Consider the following 21475-nt stretch of genomic DNA (forward strand, 5'->3'; position numbering starts at 1 on the left):
AGTGTTGGTGGATGCTAGCGATGTCTCATACCAAGGGACCCCTGGGAGCTTGACAGGGTGAGAGAGGTCCAGGGAATTCCTTCTCTTTATCTCATCAATATGTAGTTTTAGGACAAACTAATAAACTTGTCTGGCTGGACAGACAGTCGTCTCCCCTAGCTTGAAGGGGTGTGTTTTGACAGACGGCTGACCCTGCTCATGGCCAAACACACACAATTGCACGCACACACAGTTCCACACACGCACAAACAGGTTTGTGAAGCTGTCATGATTAGGATTTTCAATTGACTTCCATTCATTGTGGATAGCCTAACCAATATCTTAACCATATCCACAGATTATTATTACTAAAGAGGATAATGCGTCATTGGTAAAGGCCAGAATGGATTTGGAGAGTGTATTGAAGAATGCCACCGTTGTACAGAGAGGACTAGAGTTCGAACAAGGACAATTAACATGAGGTTGAAGGACAAATCAAAACAATTAGTCGGAGAAAGAAGTCTGGGTTCAAAAAATCTTGGAGTTGGAGTTTCTGGTTGAAGCCTCAGAGGAGAAGTGGCTCAGCATTGTCAAACCAAAGCTCAAAAGATAGAGGAGGATATCAAGCTCCTCATCGTGAAGAATATTGAGCTTCAGGTAAGTGACATCAGCTCAGTTTTATTTGAACAATAACTTGTTGGATTGCCAGTTTGTTTCAGATTTAGACTTGAGAGAGAAAATATGAATAATGATCAACTCTATCTTTACAGGAGATGGTCCTCACGTCAGACAGGGACAAGGCCGGAAAGCATAAAAGATGAAAGAATAGCACAGACGAAGAAAAAAAAAAGGCTGAAGAAGGAGCTGAAAGAGAAGGAAGAGCAGAAGAAGGGAGAAAAAGCAATGACAGGAGGAAGACAAGGAGAAGAGAAAGACATAAGTCAATTTCCTCTTTAAACCCCTCAACTCCCTCAACCCTATCTCCCTTCCCATCATCCCAACTCCCCTCCCTTCCTTATCCCCCTTCTTAACCTCCCCTCCTTTCTCCTCCCTGATTTACCCTCAATCTCAAACTTGTATATATCTTCCTGTAAAAATAAAAACAAAAATATTACTATTCAAAATTACTATTTAATTTACAGTATGGATTGCATGTATGATGAAAGCACAAAAAACTTATTTAGCACAGATAGCCCTGAGTGTATTCCTGGCAGACATACGCATACGCAGTAAAATGATTCCTTTCTAAGAAAATGTGCCCAAAAGAAACTGCAGAAGGATACGACGCACACTCGCCAAGTGTGACGCCGATGACAAGCACTGGAGTCTGAGTGAGAGGAGCTCTATTGCAGCTCGCAGCAGACAGCGGAAAACGGCAAAGGTGTTTTTGAAAAGCAAGGGGATAACTGGGGATAAACTGTACTGGAGACAGATCTGTTGATAGCAGAGGCGAGTTGGCAGACAGCAGGTCAGTGTGACTACATGAGACACCTCCTGAGATGAATCTTAACTGCTTACTGTGGCAGATTACACAACTCCAAGAGAATAATCTGACATTTTCTCTTGATATCTGTGTCAGACTTTTGTGAGGTGAAAATATGATGAGATATGCGGTTTTAGGTTCGAGCCAGTATGGGAGTAGCTGAGAAAAGCATTACCAGCCGTTTTATGGATGGACCCTGAACCTGTGTTGTCAGTTGTCCAAGACAATATTTCACCTGACATTGATGAATGTGTTCACATGAGCCCTGCTTGATGTCTCTTGTTAAAGGCACCGAGCTGGGTAATGAGTGAGAGCAGAAACAGGAGGAGAAGGGAGTTCTGGTGTCTGTTAATGTTGTTGGCCCTCTGGCATTTTTTCTACTGGCAGAGAGTGTGTGTGTGTGTGTGTGTGTGTGTGTGGAGGGGGGGGGGGGGCTAAACAAAAAAAGTACAAAGAGGAAAAGAGGCTGATTCAACAAGTAAAAAGAGAAGGAGTAAAAGGAAATAGTAGGAAGGATGAATGGAAAGTAGAAAAATATTTGAAGATTCAAGTAAACACAGAAGTGGTGGAGTCCGAGGGGCTGCATCAGGGTCGAGAATAATCCTCCTCTTCAGTGGCTGCGAGGTCTTAGAGGTGGAGATTGTCTCTGATGCCTTCTAAGGTTTCACAGAGATGTGTCCCCGTTTGATGATGTACTGGCATCCCTGAGTTGGGGCAGGGGCATAGGGTTACCAAGTACCCACAGGACACCATTACTGTCGTCAGTCAAGTGCTGCAGGGCGTGGATGAAAGCACCGGGCTCCATGGACGAGGGATAGGATGAAGCTAATACACTCATTGCCCCTGTGTGTCAGTGTGAGTGTGTGCTACTCCGTAAAACACAACTCAAGTTTTTCAACCATATAAGAGTATTTCCCACAATGAAGATCAGATGATTTAAATCATTATATAATGACCAAAGAAAAAAAATAACTTAAATCACAACAAACGAAAGCTGTTCTCGTCATGTAAACCAGTAAATTAGCTTAATAGCTAATGGCAATGTACCTAAATGTAACTGTCCACACACGTCTGTGAATCTGTGCTCCAGTTGTTTATCAGACATGCTGCATGTTCTTCATTACCTCCAGCGAGGAGGTAATGTCCTCACTGCTTTTTGTTTGTTTGTCTGTCTGTCAGCAAGATTACTCAACTACTATTGAACTAATTTCCATGAACATTTGTGAAGGGTTGGGACTGACAATGACCAAAGGAAGAACTCATCCAATTTCGGAGCTGACCTGATTAAAAGGGCAGATCCAGGCATCTTTAACTTGGTGAGATAGGGTGGTAGCCTTGGTGGAGGTATGCGCTGAGTATCGTTCTAGTTTAGCATCAGATCCGACCAACGACCTTCTTACATTAGGGACAGTTTGAAGTGAGCATCAAACGCTGTAACTTGTTCTTAAGAGTTTTCTGTGCAAAATGTCCCACTAAAGATCTGCCCCAAAGTGGAATCACATCACATTTACAGTATGAAGTAATGTGTTTACAAAGAATCGCACAGTTCTGCCTGTGAGGGGCGGATCTTTTCCTCCACTGCAGGCTGTGCAGCCTTTTTCCTTTAATAGCATCCTGCTGTGTTATTGTCTTCTAATGAAAAGATGCCTCATTTTCATCCCCAGAATGCACTGGGGACCTGTGGTTAACAGGCCACACTGACAACCTGTGGTGACCCATACAGACAGCAGTTGCATTCACATGTAAATAACAGCTCAATGAGAGGACAACTGGAAAATCAAGAGCCTGTTTTTCGATGTTAAAGGTTATTTTTATACGAGGAAGTCCATTTCTAATCCTGACGATTGTTGGGTAGATGTTTCTTTGGCGTCAGTGTGTAAACCAGATTTACTCTCACCTTTCTTTGCTTAGCTTCCTGACTGCTTCACTGTTTCCATGTCACCTGTGGATACTCAGAGCCGAGGGAGGGCAATGTAACACAAACATTGGGCTAATTGGCCCAATTAAGTCATTATGCAACACAAGCCAGAGGTCTGACAGTTTACACTCCTCTGGCAGTCCTTACAAAGACCTGTGTCAAGTTGAGCTCTGAATTTTCCCACCAGCATCTCTCTGTAGAAAATAAATTATGAGGCCCGGCAGGTCTGTCAGTGATAGACAATTATATCATCAATTTCCCTTAGCGCTGGAGGAAGTTGTTGCCACGAGAGAGAGTGCCTATATGTGTGTGTGTGTGTGTGTGTGTGTGTGTGTGTAGTATGGTTACATCCATTCTAATACAGTTTGGTTTTAAATGCATTACATTTGCCTTGCTTTATACATGGTGTGATCACTACTCTGAGCCTGAAGAAACTTATAGCCCCATTTTAGTTCGTGTCATTGTTTCCAAGTCTCGTTTCTGCCCATTCAGACTAAAACTTGGAGATGTCAGACACCCTCATTCGTTTCCGGATTGGGAAGGAAGGAACTAAACAGCAAGGCTTTGGCTATCAATGGGGAAGGCAACGTGGATAATAAATTACAAGCACATCTGACCTTGTTGTCTTTGCAAGCAGCATTCTGCATTTTGTAATGCTGCATCTGCCTTCACATGCAGGAGGTGGCTAACTATTATTTGAGTGATCTAGGACAATTGCCCCTGAGTACCCCAGTGAACATAGCCCATGTTTTTGAGTACATGTTAGCACGCAGGTGTTTACCTCGCCTGACATGTCGGGAGCCAGAGGAATGAGGGGCCACAGGGACGAGTAGATAATGAAAAACACCACCCACAGGCCGATGCTTCCCCAGATGGCGATGTGACTGAACTGTTGGCAAAGAATCAGAAAACAATAAGGCAAAATAAAGTGTTTTAGCTTTTATTTACTGTAGATTTTCACTTTATAACAATTTAGCAACTAAAGTTGTATTTACACAGCATTTTCTAAAAATGTTTGCTGCCTTTTTCATTATCATTTTCATTATTTGGGTTTATCAATGTTTGGCTACTTGTAACTTGAAATACTCTGCATGTCATTTCACTAGGTTTACAGTTAAGAGACTAGAGGGAACAAACCATAAAGAGATTTGGAGATAAGAAAAGAATGTAAAATGTGTCTATAAGTATCAGTGGTCAAATAAAATGGAGGAACTGGAAACAGATAACAGAACTTTAGGATCAAGGAGAGAGCCATCAACTTACCATGGTCCAGGACGAGGTCTCAAGGCCGGCTTTAAGACAAACTGTGATCACCACAAACTGTGGAGACACAAATCATGCTGACATTAAACCAAGTCCGTCCTCCTTCAGCACTAAAAATCGGTCATGGGAAGTGCACAACACATGAAATTTCATTATGATCCGATTTTTATTTTACATACGGTATAAAATAGGAAAAGCTCAGCAGAAAAACAGAAGATGCAAGAAAGACAAGTACAACTGATGTTTATTCTCAGAAATTGGATAACACTTGGCTGAGACACCTGAACTGTTAAACACAGCAAAAACGATGCCTGCCAAAAAGATCGCAGCACTTACTGTGTAAACCATGTTGCCTAAGAGGAGATAGTCGGGAGTTCTCCCGGTGCCAAAAACTGTATCTGTGAAGGGAATCAACAACAGGAGCTTTTAAGGCCAAAGCTGTCTCTTTGCAGCTCTAAGGTTTCACACAGAGTTCCATTAGGTGATCCAAAAAGTAAACAAACAGACAGCACATAGGATATTACTTTAAGTACATCGCAGTGGGAATTGGGTGTGAAAGTCCCTATTTAAGAGTTGGGTATTAAAGCGGACATGGGAACGTAAAGTGAAAGCCACATTTAAACGCTGCTTCCATTTACTTCCCTTTGAGGGAGGCTGGAATGTTAATTCTGTCTTCAGGAGCTATTAAGTGTGTCTGTATGAAAATACATCTGGTAAGACTGAGAAACAGCAACTGCTGTGAATTCATCACAGTCAGAAATCCAATGTTTTGCCTAATTCACCACTGTAACAGAACAGAGCTGTTTTTCTGATAAAATGATGATTTATTTCTCCATTAAATAGTCATCAAACCTCTTGAAAACACTTTTCCTGCAATGTAGGTTAGAAAAACATCCTAAATAAACAAAAAAAGAAATATCAAAATAGATTCAGGCAAAAATACAACTGCCATTGAAGAAAGAAAGAGAGGCTCTCTTCCATTTACTTCCGGCTGGTCACATGTCTTGTGTGCACTGAGGCTTTGCTGACAGCCTGTCAGTCAGCCTGATGGGGCTTGGTGCCTTTGTTTGGAGAGCAGGCCCAAGCTTGTGTGGTCCTCTGCTCTGTCCAGCCAAGACTCACCAGCTCAAAGATCCCTATTCTCTCTGCTTGCGCCCACAGAAACCCTGCATCTTAATGTGCACAAACAACTGACCTTATACGGATACACAGCATCTGTGAATTTTATTTAAATTTGATAGCACATACATCAGACAGATATTTGTCTTTACAGATAAAGGTCCTCTAAACTCGACAATCTCCTGGAAAGTCTGAAACTGATTGGTGTGTTTATGCAAAATGGATCAACTGCATTAAAATGCATTTAAGCAGGTCACAGTGTGCACATGTGTACTGGTGCAAACACACACACATATATATATATATATATATATATATATATACGCTTGTTAGTGTGTGACGCTCTCGCTGGAGCACACACATGTTTGCAATTCATGACTGGATGGCTGAAGAGAGAACTAATTAAGACAAAGTATGTGTGTTTGAATGTCCTCCCTCTTCTTCCAGTGATTCCGCCGAGAGCCGAGAGTCTCTGGGAGCTACTTACCATGCTCGAAGGCTTTAAGGGGGAACCAGAAGAGAATGACGGAGTGGAAGAGGCCGTTCAGACAATGGGCCCAGAAGACCTGCAAAAAAGGAGGGGAAGGAGGCAGGAGGAGGAGGAGGAGGAGAGAGAAGGGGGTGGGTGGCGGCAGGAGATTCCAAGAGTAGAGAAGGAGGGAGAGAGACAGAGAAAGAGAGAAAAAAGCATTAGAAAAGGGTGTGGGGAGCTCCAGCCTTCCAAGTGACCCCTGACCCGGGCCCTTTGTGTCATCCCAGTGCTAGGCTAAGTGGTGGTTTTGTCGGGGCCTCCTCGCTGAATGGCCACCCCGCTGACAGACACGCTGTATATCCTCTGTGTGTGTTATGTGGGAGCGAGAAGCTTCTGAGTGTGTGTACGAGCAGTGAAAGGGAAGCGGACAATGTCGGCATGCAACTTCTAGGTTATTTCGTATTTAGCAGAATCAAATCAAAAAAAGTAGAGCAAGTACAACAACCAGCAAAATGCACCTCCTCACCTTGACAATAAGAACATTATACAGCTTTAATATATGTGCTGTCAGTGTGAGGGTTTCCTCTCATTACATTTCATTAGGCATCAGCCCTTTCAAGTGAGAATTTTAACCGGTGTAGAAATAAATGACAGGAGAATTTAAACAAGCAGAAATCAGTCTAGAAACACACACAGGGAGACTGACAGCTCTGACAGAGATTAAACTGTTTTTATGGAAATTATTAAGGGCCTGGAAAAAGGTGGCGCGGAACACAGTCTGCGTGTGTCTGTGTGAAGCATGCAGACTTTGGATGAGTTGTTTAAATCAATACTCCCACTCCAAAACCACCTTGTTTCAAATTTACATTATGCAACAGCGGAGCCAAACAAAACACTAATGGGCGATGTAGCATGAAAGAGCCGTGAAATCCTTTCTGCCAAAAACCACTGCACATTTGTGCTCCCTCTTCCTCCTCTCTGCTGACCCAGACGTTGGTGTTAATTCCGAGAGACGAAAACTTGTCAAACTTGGAGAGTACTCGGCTGACGGAGGAAAAATAAAAACAGAAAGAAACTCACTACTTTTTAAATCTTTTAGCTTCTTTTTAATCATCGAATCTTGGCAGATGAGAAGTTAGAGGCTTTATACTTAAAAACACCTCTTTTCAACAACTTCAGTAAACCTGTCAGTAAAACATTAAACATGACTTATTTGTGACAACCTGGACACCCTGAAAAGGAAAAACTTCTCAGGATTAACGACTAGTGCTTCTTTATGTCGGGTTATTTCAGGTCTTCTGCCAGGAAAGGATGTAAAAAAGAAGGGAAAGAAGTATAAAACAGAGTACAGTGAAAGAAAAAGTCTTGTTTCAGACTGTGAGCCTTTATAATATACCCTGGCCTCAGTGGCGTGACCTCCTCACCTTTCCTATAGACCAAACAAAGTCCTGCAGCAGCCACCCCCCAAACGGGATTACCTCACCCCCCCACTGTGTACACAAAACCCAATACACGGAGTCGAGGGGTGGCCCAAAGCAAACCCCACTCCTCTAACTCAAATGTGAACTAAATTATCACTAATGTAACAATCACACATTTATGCCAATTAACCTCCCACTGACAGGCTCAGCTCTTTATCAGCCTCCTCCTTGACCATCACGTCCCAGACATCCCCGGGGAAGCAAATAAGCCCCAGGATCCCTCCGCTATAATGAATGCTAATGAAATCAATAAATGTTCATAATCATTTGTCACAGTAGGATCCTCCCTTTCACCCCTGCAGCCGCCCTGCTCTCTTTCTTCCCCTTGTATCCCTGCAAGTTGCAAAGGATCCCATCTGAATGAATGCTCGGCCTGTCCTGTAAAGATTCAGCCCTTTGTGGAACTCCTAATTGCCAAAAAAAAAAAAAAGACTGCATGAAGGCCAGTAATTAATATCCAGCCAAATATTTCCAGCCCCGCACAGCCCCTCCCCTGTCTTTTTGAATAAACGGGAAGTGGCGAGGTAAGAAGGGAACGAAGGATAAAGAAAAAAAGAGTTTAGGAGGTGATTGCTGGTAAACAGCTGTAATTACTGCGTGCATGTAAAGGGGAGCTTGGTTCAGCACAGCAACTTAAGTGTCAGGAATTTATCATTAAAAGTGAAAAGCGACTGTCGAAGCCACGCCTCGAGTTTCTAACACCCTCGGTCACTCCCTTCTCTCACCTCAACACAAACAGCTTTAATTCACAAAGACAGTATCTGTTGTGTACAAAAGAGCCAGGCGTGCAGAAAGACAGGCTTCGAGGGGCCAAATTCCTGCTGGATTTTCTCGCCTTGCCTCAGGCCAGCTGCAAGGAAAATATCTCGGGAAAAGAGTGGACAAGCCAGCAAAAACAACCTGCTGACCTGGCCGAGTCATCAGTTATGGGTCTTGGAAAATGTGGCCCAAACTAAATTGAGGTTCATTTTCTCCTAACTATCAAACACATACTTTTGTGATCCTTTCTTGGCATGAGGATGTTAATGAAGCCACGACAAAAGGTTAATGAAGGGAAAATCCACTGTAAAACTAAATTCTGCTAAAGTGTTGGATGATTAAATAAGAAGTTGTGAGGATAAATAGCTGTAATCTACAGTGTAACTAACGGAAATAGGACATGGCCTGATACTATCAAAACTGTTAAAGATGACTTTAATCCACAGACAATAATTAATAATTTGTGTGCAGCAAGTCTGCTTTTGATCTGATAATTTTTTCCTCAGCTTTTTCATGGGTTTACCAACATTCACTTGTCAATCAAATGTGACTTTCCAATCCAAATAGCTCTAATAGTTTTTGTCATTGTTAGCTCTGGTAGTAACTTGCTACATTCCAATTTCCCCAAAATAGAACAGGTGCTTTATTTGTTTTGTGTATAAAACTCTATTTAATATAATTTTTTGGGCTAAATTATAATATCTAACAGATCAGGGTGTTGAGTTGAAATTACTTGTTTATTTTTAAGCCAACAATCAAAAACCAAAATAAATAAAATGTAAATCTTTAAAGCTGCTGATGACTAAAAATCACTGCAAATATTTGCTATCAATTATCTATTGATCAAATAATCAAAGCTCCAGGGAACAATGTCAGAAAATGTGACAAATAAAGTTTGTTATAATGAATTTTAAAAATACGACTTAAATATGGCTGGTGTTTTCCCAAACAAATCTTTAACGTTCTGTTACTTTGAACAGAAGTAACTCCAGACTCAGTAAAACTAGAGGAAATCTACTGTTGTCTTATAAACACATATGTATGGGTTAATTGGATCTGTCAGTCTTGCTCTGAGAACAAATAAACTCTCCCACTTAAACAAATTGCATAATTTCCCGCAACAAATACCATCACACAATGACAGCACGATTTCTCTATTCCCTCCTTTCCCTGGTTCTTTCTGCTACATCCCCCCAAACCTATCTGACCTTGCCTGCCCCTGACCGCCATGGCCAATCCGCCTTTAATCCATCTCCATGCGGTACTAACCAGGTCACCACGCCTATGAGGAGGGTCCAGGAGTCTATGGCTCCACATGGGGAAAGGAGGAGACGTCTTTATTACCAGCAGGGGAAAGCTAACAAACAATCCCCGCAACCAGACAGAATAGGTCAAACCAGGCTGGAACTGGAGACCTACTGACAACAGCTGCAAGGTCACTGAGACGAGAGGAGCGTCAGACGCTTGCAACAACACGACAGGAACATCTCGTCTCATTAATGTGATGTTAATTGGTTGTAATAGGTGGAACATTTGACCTTTTTGTGTGTGAGATGGAGCCCAAACTTATTTTTCAATTTTAGATGACACGATGGAAAATTACCAAATGTGAGTGTTTGTTGACACCTGATGCTAGTTGAGCTGTATGAAATTACCAAAATGGATGGTAATAATACTCCCCATCTAGAGGTTGATCACAAAATCCTCTTCCAGAGGTGATGAAACGAGATACAGTGTGTACACAGTAAATTAGGCCATGGCTACAAATACTGGTTTGGAAAACTACCAAATACTAACTGAGTACTAGTTCCCTGCGACCCAAGGGCAGTTTGCTTGTAATATTGCTCTAGATTTGGAGAAACTACAGAATCCACAATCAAGAAATTATATTACTGTGGCAGTAAAGAACAAGACAGACACTGGAAAATATATTACACAAAAGACAAAGGTGAGAACAGTCATCTAATAATATTTAAACCATGTGCAAATTACACTGTAAATATGCATGTGCAGAACATGTGATAGGAACAAGTGTTACCTTGGTATTAAAACCCATGGCATTCTGGGAGGTTTTGTAAAGTTCTGGGTATTTCAGCATGTTCTCTTTCCTGCAGGAGCGCTCAAATATGCCCAGTGTGAGAGGAGGCAGGGCAGTGAAGATCTACATAAAACACACACAGAGAAATATCAGAGACATACATTCAGATGAATTCAGATGATTTGAAAAAAAGACCTAAATTTCCAATCAATGAAACCAGCACAAATTACCAATTCTTGTAGAGATGTTACTGAGTAAAAAGTAAAAAGTACTATCTATAACTAGGGCCGTTAATTACTACAGCTGTGCAGTGTATATGGGCAGCATAGCTCACAAACAAAAATAACCTGCTGGATATCAATTTAAATATTTAAATGACATCACGTAAAAGTCAAGTAAAAGTACTGTATATGCACGGTGTAAATAGTAATCTATGTCTTGTTTGTATATGTATCTCATATACCATCACTGCAACGATCTTATCTCCATATGCTAACATTTGGATGAGTATGTTTCATTCTGTACTCTAATTGCTTCAATCTATTTTGAATCACTGAAGACCATTGACCCGAAACCTTTCAGCGTTACTTATTTTGATTTGTCATGCTTCAAGTCCGTTCATATGCAAAACCCATCTCCAGTGAACATCTGCGGGTCTCTTGACTAAGAAGCAGGTATTTAAGCCTGGCTGAAGTGTAATTTCTAAGTGATGTTGTAATGTTGTTTTGTGTAGCAGCTGCTCAGAGAGCAGTGATGGTATTGTGTGGCTTAGCGGCTCAGCGGGTCAGTTGGTGTGAGTTCCCTTCAGGCCCATCTGGAGTGGGAGTCTGCAGGCCTCGGTCGACAGGACCAGTGGGCCACAGGACATGCTCGACTGGGCTCCTTCCTCATTCACAACCAGGCCAAGGAGGACCTCTATTCAGGGGCGGATTCAGCCGACTGCCTTCAACAAAGTCCCACTGAGCTGGAGGAATTTGCCCACTTTTTCGATAAGGTGAAAGATTGAACCCTCTTCCCACCACTGCAATGCAGTACTGGTTCTTTAAGGTGATGGTTTATTATTAAATGAATGCTGAAGGCAGGGCTGTGGAAATGTCCTTCTCACTTAACAGTTTGTCCCTCCCATTAATTATTTCCATTTGAGAAAGTGGAAAAACTTCACTTCGCACTTCTCTCATTCTATTTTGTTTATTGAATAGAGTTGATCTTAATAAACAGTTTAAAAACTTCACATCAACTCCTCCTGGGCTTCACAGTATGGTATTAAAGATTAGATTTGCAGATGTACATTTTTCTCTTCTATTGAATTCATGACAGACATGAAATATGAGTTAATTAGGAGTGGTCCTATAATAGAGCCCTGTGGGACTCCCAGTACCAGCAGCCAGCTCAGTTGCGGCTCCAGTCTTCTTGTTCTTTTTATTGTTCAAACGTAGCTGCCCTCGCTAACTAAACTCTTTGGGGCAAGCAAAGCTGTTGTTCTTTCACATTCAGTGCATAGTTTGGAGCACAGAGGGAATAAGGACTTGACAACAGGTCATAAATAAAGGAGTAATTTTTCAGGATGTTGATGACATATTCACACAATGAAGGGATCAGTTCTGGGGTACCTTGGCAAATCAGTGCTGTGCGACAGAGGTAATGGGGGCTCTTTAGAGAATACATTTTATTAAAAACTCACCACGTTGTACAGGCCGATGCACCAGCGCTCAAAAAGAATCTGACCTGAGAAGCCATTGACAAACGCGAACCAGATCTGAGGGAGACAAAATACATGAGTAAAAGTAAGAACAGCAAAAACCAGGCCAAGAAAAATGTATCACAAATTTCCAGTGCACCATCTATATATATATTGAGTCAATACCACACTGAGAAAACTACCAAATCTCTGTAGTATTTCAAAATGACCTTTTTGCACTTGTATCATATACATTTGTATTATTATGTATGCTTTCTATGAGTGATAGTAGGGGTGAGTGGTTACCATTATCTGATTTGAGACAGGCTCACTCTGTCTACATACCAACAATGCATTTTTCCAGAGACACTACATTCTTCACTGTCACCTTTTTCACTGACAACAGACACCATAGAAAAAGAGTGTAAGATCTTTTAGAGAGAGAACAGCCCCTGCTAACATATCCTGAATATTACCGCATTTTGCAAAAAATAATTGGTTGTTTTTGTAAAATGGGAAAAACTAAATATTTAGTTTCAACGGAAAAACCGCCAACTTTATTATCCTGAAACTGATGAACATTTGTTTGAAGTGCTGACCTGTAATCAACATGCCATTCGTTTAACTTTGCCGTTTTCAAACTCAGGAAAAGACTGAGGGGCCAAAACAGACCAAATTATAAAATATGAGCGACAGTGGGAAAGCCAAGACCTCCAGATGCCACCTCCGTGATGCAAATTGTCCCCTTGATTTATCACGGGATTACCTTCAAACATATATCAAGCCCACCGTTTCCCTTCATGGTCTACCTGCAGACATGTGGGTGACGGACGAGGTTAGTCATGAGGGCAGTCGGGCCTGTGGGACTCTGAAATATGGATACTTTGATATATCTTGTCAGAAAAGGGAGACAGAAGTAATGTAAGCCATATGCTGGGTGGAGATGAGGCTTATCACCATATCTTGTTTCGTCATACTTATCTGAACAAAATAATACCTCTGAGATCAGGGCAGCTGCCAGGCATTCTGAATGAGTTATTTGAACATGCAAGTAGAGCAACAGATCTAATTTCTAGTGGCATATTATTATAGATAATATTGAATTTTCTGACACCTTCTGCAGAAACAATATGAAAACTGCTTGTAAACTGAGAGTGAATCATAAATTGCTGCTCACATTGTTCTCTATTTGACACTTTAATGTTCCAGAAATGGCTCCTGCTCACAGCAAATCTGTCAAGGGAACATCGGGGGTGCTGTGTTTTGGCCATGGCCAACCAAGCATTTGCTTGCTTCATTAAACTTCATTATGAAGGCATGAACTGCTACAAATTCTCAGATTGGGACAAAGCCAGTTTGGAGGCCCCGCCCACATCTGCCACTGTCTGCACAACCAGTACCAACCTGCCAATGGCCGTTCTCATTTAATTGTGTAAGCGTATGCATGAAAACAAATGTTGGTCACCCCCCAGTTCATCTGCCTTCATTCCCTCAGTTGAGTTGAGGAGGGGTGGCTGGGTGCCTATAGATGAGGCCTGTGTTTATGAATGTGCCCCTAAACCCTGCCCCCCCCCACACCCACCCACAACAGATCCCACCCTCCACTCCATCAGGTGCACTCTACCATGATGTTGTTTCTTTTATACGAGGGGGGCCTATTTTTTCACAAGGTATGGACCCTGTGGCTGTATGACCATGAGAATACCAAGGTGGATAGTACTTCTATTGGCAGTGTGATAGTAGTTTTACGTGTTTTGGGGTCTTGGCTTGCGGAGAAATACATTCAGATGCCGTTGCTATGGGTTATGGGTAAAACAAGCCTAAGCCATGAGGCAGGTTCAACCATTAGCCTGGCTCAAGTAAGGGTAACGAGAAGCTAGTGGGTAGGTCAAACTGCTGAATTAATTACTGCTCTGCTCAATGAGAGGCTCTGGGCTGATATATTGTTGTGCTAAGTTAAAAAAGGCTCCTATTCATAGCATGTGGTAACTGCTTCTGTGTAAGTGTTTTGGCCTGGTCCTCGGGCTCCCAATAGCTTCTCTCTCTTTCTCCCGCTCCCATCTCTTGAGGGACAGATGCATTGATTTGCTCATTAGGGGAAGTACCAGGCAGGATTTTTCCTCCCCTTTTCTTCTCCTCATTGAGTGCCACTCAGCGGAGGGGTGTGGCTGGCCTCTCTCCCCGACTGCACATCGTGAAAACCAGTAATGGAGGGAAACAGGAGCTAAGAAAAGGGGGATTGGGCAGCGGCTAACCGATAAGAAGACTTCTTGCATATTCATCAGTGAATCAAAAATCATTGATTCCAAGGCTGCTCCACAGCTCTGTACGCCTTGTGTAGATGCCGCAATGGGGTGGAGGGGGTAGAGGGGCTGGAGCATGACATTTGTCCCCAACAATGTGAATCCTGATACTCTTAAGCTTCGCTTTGCGGAATTGCAAATGGAATTCATGCACAAAGCAAGTTCAGAATAAAGAGGAGACATAAAGAAGGAGCTGATAAATATGCTGGAAATATGTGGAGCTACAAACACAAGCTACCTCACAATGCCAGTCAGTCTCTGTGGTTTCATTCACTACTGGTCGCTGAGCTTTGCTCTGAGCTGCACTGAATGAGCTTTCATGTAATTGCCTCATAAATGCCACTTGTCCATCAGCCCCCTCTGTAGTGCCTTGGCAATGTGTCAGTCAAACACAAGTGGCCAGCTGGATCGTTAATTTGAATTGAGTTGCTTTGGACTCTTTTGGAAAGGTCTCTGAGCTTTAATGTGGTTCAATTTAATCCTTTTTACTCCTGTTCTTTAGTTAGCAGCGTAACTTCAAACAAAATCAATAATTGTGTATTCTGCTTAACGTTAAGCACAGGACCACACTGTTTTGCTTTATTTGTGTGTGTATGTATGTCTTTTTTCCAATCAAACAGAATGTCATTCTTCAACCATGATCACGCTGGAACTGATTAGCTTAAGAATGCCAACCTTAGTCATAAGCATCAGGGAAGCCAAAAAAAACACTGTGAAGTAGCTCCAGCTGCCAGTCAGTCATCAACTAGAGTGACAACCAAACTGTCTGAATCAAAATTAACCCTGAGTCAAACGAAATACCTCAGTTATCTCACAACTCTAAGTTGCGCTCCCAATCACTACCACAAAAGCTGCAGAATGCTTTACCCTCCTACTCCATGTCTCTTAAAGGAAACCAAAGACCCAGCGGAAAAAGATGTAGATGAAAAGAGGCTTAAACACAGTCACCCAGTACTGGCATTCAACTTGTAACACACACTGTACATGACAATGGTAATGTGAACAAAAAGTTATGATTCCCGTCAACATCCTTGATTATCCTGTGCAAGGCAACTTGGGAGTCGAGAAAAACATCCAAGCACAAAAGTAAACCTATTAGTGTAACAAATGCAGCTTTTACCCATACCCTGGGGTTGCTGGTGTGTTAGATGTCAGAGTCTTACAAAACAGGGACATCAGAAATATTTAAGCAGCGATGGGGACAAAGAAATATGGCAGCCTGAGAATTGGCTAGAGGAGGGTGACTGCAATATAGAAACCCAGCAGGCTGAGGATCGTGTGGAGGAGAGTGTTTGGGATGAAGAAATATGGCAGCCTAAGAATTGGCCTGAGGATAGCAAAACCCTCAGCACCACAGAGATCGCCACTGAGACCACCAAGTAGAACCAGGAGACAGACATCAACAGATATTACAAGGAGCTGCAGGAGGCTCTTAGAATCAACCAGCACAGGTTTGATTTGGAGCTACAGTCTGAGAGGAGCATAAATGAGGCTCTCCGAGATGAACTGGAGAAAGTAAAAGCTTCATACACTGAGCTTGAGAAAGCAGACAAGTCTCAGATGCAAACCTTCCAGGCTGAGCAGGAGCAAACTTCACCTTGACCTAATCATAAAAGAGGAAAGATTCAGTTCCCCACTACATCAGCTATACCTGGACACGCACGCAGACGCGTGCACACGCACGCACACGGGCGCACACACACACACACACACACACACACACACACACACACACACACACACACACACACACACACACACACACACACACACACACACACACACACACACACACACACACACACACACACACACACTCACACACACTCACACACACATTTATGTCTCCATGACTTAAGAGGACATTACATTGACTTATATTGATATCCTGGAGACTTACAAACAGTAAAGGAATGTCCTATTGAATCCCTTGAATCCCCTGAAGGAGTGTAGCACAGGGCGGGCGGGCCGGGCGGGGGGCAGGGGAGACTTGTGTTTTCAGAGAGTAACAAAAGGTGTGCTAGAAAGCAGCTTGCCCTGCAGACACAACTATAGATGTTAAGTTCCACTTCTAGGAAAAGACCTGCTCTGAAAAAGAGGGACCTGGTATGTTTCAAAGAGGAGCTGGAGACACAGAGACAATGGATAAACAACACTGAAAGCATTTTTGACCATGTTTAAGATGTGATAGTGTCACACAGGTCCATGTGGGATTCCCATGAAGGGCGGAGAGGAAAAGTGATAAGAAAAAAGAGGGGTTTGCATCGTCTTAAATTTGTCTTTCATTAGAAGTTGTGGCACTTCCTTTAAACTTCTAGGGAGTGAAACAGTGAAAATATGTGATAAGTAATTAAAAACAGGATTTTTTTCCGACCGATTGAATTTTATTTTCAACTTGAATTCTTATCTGGAGAATGACAGAATGATCAAACACTTGTGGCACCTATAACTGCAGCTATAGTCTGGCAAGAGACCAACCGTCCTCTTTCACTTAAGGTCACAATAAGCCAGAAGCAGACACGCTGGAATGTAAAAGGTAGTCTACTGATTCTCCATGGCATATAAAGTAGTATGAGGATGAGAAGGGGGATCAGAGGTCAAGTGTCACAGAAAGAAGATGAACAAAAGAGAATTTTAAAGTGCTCATATATCCATGACAGGTTATGTGGTGATGATACTTTAAAAACATGTGTCTGATCCTTTCCTGCCACTGCATCGCACAGCCACAGAATACTCTGCAAATTGTCCTGTTTTCACAGAGGGAGGATAGAGGAGTGTACTGTAAATCATTTGCTCTCTATGGGTATTGGACCCCCTCGGGCAACAAGTGCAGGGAGAGGGGGGACCATTAAAAAATGCCTCAGTAATTTATTCTTCTTTTGTTCTGCTTTCTTGTGTTACCATATGTTCTTCATGTCAGCCCTGACTTGTAAAGTTTTACAAGTTATGTTGTTAATTCCAGCGAAAGAATTTTTCCCACATTGTTGGTGATAAAATTCATACCTAATTAACTGGAGTCATGCACTGCAAAAACAAGCAACTTATAAAAAACACGTTTTAATGTTTATATTGCATTTTTAAGTTGAAATAAAAACATTTCTGAAGAGAAATAAGCAGTCAGTGTCATGATGAGTACTTCCACCTTGGATTCCGACAACCAGGGTTTCATATGTCACATGCCTAAGTAACTCATCGTGTCAACTTGTGGGTAGGTCCATAATAAATCTGAAACCTCCAGTGCAAAGCCAATGTGTGAATAAAGAAGGAGACAGTTTGCGTTAGAACTAATGTCGGCAACAAAGACGCTAACCTTATTTAGCTTTCTGATATGCCTGCTAGCCACCTGACTTTGGTGCACAACAGACTGTTTTAGTCTTTATGTTGGAAAACCATGTTAAACAAAATGTTAATCATAGCAAAGAACTGGTACACGGTTCAAAAGGTGTCTGGAGGGGAACTGCCTGATATGTAGCATGGGACAAAGTGTGATTTAACACTTGGTGGAGACTTCTGATGCAGAGGCTTTGAGGACGCAAAGCCAAAGTTCCTGCTTCCACATGGCTGCTAGTTTAAAACATCTGAGCACTCCCCTTGATAAAGCTGCTGCTGATAGGAAGCACTTAACCTGTCTGGTCATTCTTGGTTATAGCTCTGAACCTGCAATCAGTGACAGGCCTGGTATCTGTCAAATGCCGTCAAATCCACCGCACACCAGCAGACCATTGATATGCAGGGAAGGGGTGAGATGCTACAGGGACAGAATTCAGGACCTGATGTTGAAGCACATCAGTAGAACAACACTTTAAAAACATGGGGCTGAGCAGAAATTAAAAATGATCATCATTTGTCTATACATATAACAAGAACGGAGAGTGACAATCGAGAGCCACAGTGGCCGCCGACTTCTCCCATTCACTTTCTCCATTGATGTACAAAATCCTAAAAGAGTTTTGAGCCTGGAGCTTGGCCTTCCAACTACGAGATGAATCATGACCATAAAACATTTGATTCAGAGTTAAGAAAAATATTGGAAAACAAGTTTGTATCTCATATGTATGTAAATAGCATTGATTCATTTCATAGATATTCAGTTGTGTGTTAACATTTCCATGGTAATGAACAACCTCCAACAATCAGAGACGTCACTACTACACAGGATTGTGGGTAGTGAAGTACCTCTCCATTAGTTTGCGAATGAAACAAAAATTTTCAAGGTCACAATGCTTCAAATTCTCCTTGCTTGAGATAAGTCTACATTAGATGGTTGATGGCTGATAATCTAAATCTATATTCAGAAAATGAAGGAGATTACCAGAACCACACTGTTGAGTTCTATTAGAAGGTTAATATATCATTAGCCACTTGTAAATAAGGCTTCTGCATTTCATTTTCAGGATGCTCAATGTGTCTGTTGTCAACAGAATTCTCAGGTATCAAAAAAATTACAGCACAATTAAGCAATTCAATGAGTTTGGTGAGTTAAAATTCTTGCTGCGGGCAAAGTTCCAGTTAAATAGGTATCATTTTCCCTTCCCTACTGTGTGTGTGTGTGTGTGTGTGTGTGTGTGTGTGTGTGTGTGTTTGTGTATATTCTGTCCAGGCATGTCAGAACTCAAACCATTCACCCAGGAGCTGCACCAACTGGCAGGTAATGTGAGGGGCCAGTCAAGAGAAATACAAACATGGAAACTCTAACAAGGAATCTTTGCCTTTATATAATCATGTCATGTGAAAAAAAAAATCTCAAAGCTCTGCATTCAGATCTGGTGGGATACACGATGCGCAGTCTCAAAAACTACAGTGTGAGAGTTACCTCGATGATATAGAGGACGATGTTCTTGTAGAAGCAGTACAGGATACACTTGGCTACACGGTTGTAATTCCAGGCTCCGTGGACGAGCAGCAGATTCTTCAAGTATTTGAACTGTGTGGGAGGGAAGAAAAAAGGACAAGATGAATGAATAGTCGAAGTCTGTGTACAGTACGCTGGCTAATGGCTGCTTATAATCAGAGATCAGTGCTGGAACACTAAAGCAGTTGCTGGCACTTCAAGATTAAAGCAAGCAGCAGTCTTTTGTCATCGCCCAACAGAGGGTTAAAAGACTGATGGGATATTGTGGTCAAAGCTCTCAATAAGACATTCCAGAAATTTCTACAAAAAGATTTCTAAGGCCGAGCTTTGAATCGCTGAAAATGGAGGAGTTCTTACGGCGGTATTGGTCTCGGAGGGCTCAGAATAATAGTTAAATGGATTTATAATTACGCCGCATTTCAGAGCCTGTGGTGAACTTACGATTCCAGCACAGTTTCTGGCTGATAAGTGTGATTACAGTGGAGCAGAACTCTGAGGCAAGTGCTTCGTCTTAGTTGTCAGTGCGTGACTAAAACAAAGAACATGCACACCACAGACTGTTGGTATTTGACAAAGGAAAATGTGGAGTAGGAGATAGGAGGAGTTTGGTTTGAACAATAAGACAATATCAACAATTATTGCAATATTATTTTCATTAATAGCACTACAACAAAGGTCCAATATATATCAACATATTGCTTATCCTTTATGCAAGCACAGTGAGGAGTTATTACGAATAATTGATCTACCTCAGATCTACCGTTTATCAAGTGTTTGTCATTCTCTTCTCATAAAGAAAAGTTTAAAAACCACAAATGTCACTCAGGAGCTGAAATAACTCTTGATACTTAAAAGAAACCCCAGTGCCATGCTTGTTTTAAAGATGCCTCCTTAGAAAGGGCTGTTTGTTTGGTCTGCGGTGATGCTGGTTGCAGCTTTCTTTCTGAAACTGTAAAACTTAGCTGCTGCAAAAAGTCAGCAAAAAAAGACAGACTGCAGGACTCAGCCCATAGAGCCCTGAAGCTGCACCATGGCTGCTGCAAAAAGAGCTGTTCATTTGTTTATTCAAAGTCTGGTGGAGCCCAACTAAGAACGTAAAACCCTGCTCTGGAGAATCAGTTGTTATTGCCTTTCATGTAAACACGTCCATGGTTGTGAACATGCTTTTGTTGTGATCAAAAATGTCACTTATATTGTCGCCTGTTTATTCAAAGTTTATTAATATTGAACGTTATGTGAGTCCAAGATGTACCAACTTCAACACAACCCTTTCGTTGGGCCCTTAATATTAAGACTGCCAAGTGTGAAGTACATAAGATGAACAGTTGCTGACATATGCAAGCCACATATAGACAGACACATCTCTGGAATTAGTAGAAGTACATAGATCATAATGTGACATTTATCTCAATAGTAATCAATATCAACAAGTATAAAACATTTCATCTTGATATTTTTGACCTTATCGTCTTGCCTTAGGACGAATAGATTTAAACTTACAGTTTTTGAGAGAAACATGATTTTGTTAATTTGAAAAAGAGCTTGTCTTTCAGTAGCACTGCCATGTCCTTTAGTAGAATGAAGGCACAGTGGCAGCACCCGGTTTGTCTGACCCCTCCACTGGTCGGTTCAAACATCAGTTAACACTGACCACTGCTGATGACAGATGGCCAGCAGAGGTGCCTCAGCCCAGAGCCTCTTTAACGACCTCTTGCTTTAACAGATAACTCAGAGCTTTCAAGTCTTAAATCTTAGAAACTAGCTCCCTAATAATCTACAACAGCAAAGAGCTCATCTGGTTCTCAGCATTAATAAATCACGTATGGGAACGTTACACAACTTCTCAGGATTGATTTCAGTTTGCAGTCTGCAAATTACAGTTAATGTACCGTTACGCCAATATATGGAAAACACCACTGGAAGTCTGGAGGTGTAATTCGATTTGATGCGGGAACACAACCTAAATGGATTACAAGAGGCCACCTGTCTTTAAGAGACGTGCACGTTCTTCATGTCGTGTGGACTGAAGGGTGCACTTAAGACAAACCAGAGTCTCCTGAATGGTAATTGCATACTTCGGCGTGGGGAGTGTACTGTGTTGTAGTCAAGTATTGGTTTCCCATGTTCTAA

The 21475-nt window shown here is 41.9% G+C and overlaps 1 protein-coding gene across 7 annotated transcripts in view; it reads right to left on the minus strand.

Annotated features, from left to right (window-relative positions):
- atp8a1 (ATPase phospholipid transporting 8A1) overlaps nt 1–21475 on the minus strand; it is a 97865-nt gene that overhangs the window by 9637 nt on the left and 66753 nt on the right. For all 7 annotated transcript variants that reach the window (XM_069531041.1, XM_020082869.2, XM_020082894.2 and 4 more), the window contains 7 exons: nt 19307–19417; nt 12194–12268; nt 10513–10635; nt 6250–6328; nt 4980–5041; nt 4644–4700; nt 4162–4269 (listed from right to left, as the gene is read on the minus strand). In XM_069531041.1, the coding sequence (XP_069387142.1) occupies nt 4162–4269; nt 4644–4700; nt 4980–5041; nt 6250–6328; nt 10513–10635; nt 12194–12268; nt 19307–19417 (615 nt within the window). The remainder of the gene's footprint in view (nt 1–4161; nt 4270–4643; nt 4701–4979; nt 5042–6249; nt 6329–10512; nt 10636–12193; nt 12269–19306; nt 19418–21475) is intronic.

Source organism: Paralichthys olivaceus, chromosome 9 (assembly GCF_024713975.1).
Source record: "Paralichthys olivaceus isolate ysfri-2021 chromosome 9, ASM2471397v2, whole genome shotgun sequence".
NCBI lineage: Eukaryota > Metazoa > Chordata > Actinopteri > Pleuronectiformes > Paralichthyidae > Paralichthys > Paralichthys olivaceus.